This window comes from Penaeus monodon, chromosome 33 (genome assembly GCF_015228065.2).
Source record: "Penaeus monodon isolate SGIC_2016 chromosome 33, NSTDA_Pmon_1, whole genome shotgun sequence".
In the NCBI taxonomy this organism is placed as follows: Eukaryota; Metazoa; Arthropoda; class Malacostraca; order Decapoda; family Penaeidae; genus Penaeus; species Penaeus monodon.
Genome location: NC_051418.1, coordinates 2,366,141 through 2,367,412, shown reverse-complemented (window position 1 = coordinate 2,367,412; position 1,272 = coordinate 2,366,141). Strand labels below are relative to the sequence as shown.

Genomic DNA, 1,272 nt, shown 5'->3' with positions numbered 1-1,272 from the left:
GGGTTTGGGACATGTTTAGATAATTGTTAAAAGTAGTTTTTCACTTTGTTTATAAATTTGCACTTGTCCTGCCTTTTTTTTAAATTTGTTTATATTTGCAATGTCAATTCAAACAACATATCGACGTTCTTGAAACTGCTCTGAAAAAAGTTAAAATGATAATCTTAAACATTTGTAAAATTAAATCTATTGTTCACTCTTCATTTTCGGAACCCCCCTCTGAATGGATGGCAGATTATACAATTGAAATTTTTAAAAAGGGTTTTTGAGAAATATCTCGGAAAAAAAGGGAAAGGGGAATTTTCCAACGACGGTCGCGCTGTGTTGTTTAAAGAAAAAACAAGTGATTTGGCGGGCCCAGTGACAGGGAAGGAACGGGGCAGGGTATCAGGTAAGCCATTAGCTCGATCCGCAGACGCCCATGTATTTTTCTTTGGATTGATTGCCGCATGGAAGGGTCAATGGATTACTTATTCACATGGAAAAATTTTAGCATGAAAGAATAACCGTTTAGCTAAGGGTGTTCTAAGTGTTTTAAAATTGACTTTTTTTTGTCTTGCTCCTTTAAAAACCGTGATGTGAAGTATTTTATTCTCCCAGTCAGAAAAAAGAAAAAAGTTAATTTTTTTATGATTCCTTTTTGTCCTTTTTTTAGCTGCAAAAAACCCCAAATAAAATGCGTAAGTAAAGCGTGATCATGAGTTTCGACGCGGTAGTGATGAGGGATATTGTTCTTGCGCGATCATTTCATACTGGCATTAAATACTAACACCTTCCAAAGGATTTGATTACAAAAAATCATCACATCGAAGTATGAAATAATCAGCAAAATCAAAAGGAAGCGAATTTTCCCTTTTCAGAAAAGAAAAGCTTTCGAGATTGCAACTGAGCTTTCTTTAAACGGGGGGGGGGAATTTTAAAACTAAAATGAAAAAAAAGCTGACCTCAATCGTTTTTATTTGCCCTTACGAATTTGGGAGGGGTTTTCCCCAGCTGCAGAATTAAGCAGGACCCGGGATTTTCCAAGAAGGAAGGCAACCTGTCAATTTGAGAGCCCAGTTACACAATCAGTTAATTCATATTATTTAGGTCGGGGTGAGGGGGTGTATTTAACTTGTCTGAAGGGAAGAGCGAATCCATTGAAATTATTATCCTTTGACTTCAAGGTGAAATAGATAAAGAAATTAATTAATATTTTGATTGGGTCTGCTGTGGAATCGAATGAAGTAAACCATTATGGGGAAAAAGATATTTTTGGTTTTTACAGTTGAT

The 1,272-nt window shown here is 35.6% G+C and overlaps 1 protein-coding gene across 1 annotated transcript in view; it reads right to left on the bottom strand.

Annotated features, from left to right (window-relative positions):
* LOC119593930 (proteoglycan 4-like) overlaps nucleotides 1–1,272 on the bottom strand; it is a 51,002-nt gene that overhangs the window by 25,262 nt on the left and 24,468 nt on the right. Inside the window, exon 3 of the mRNA XM_037942948.1 lies at nucleotides 970–1,039. Within this exon, the coding sequence (XP_037798876.1) occupies nucleotides 970–1,039 (70 nt within the window). The remainder of the gene's footprint in view (nucleotides 1–969; nucleotides 1,040–1,272) is intronic.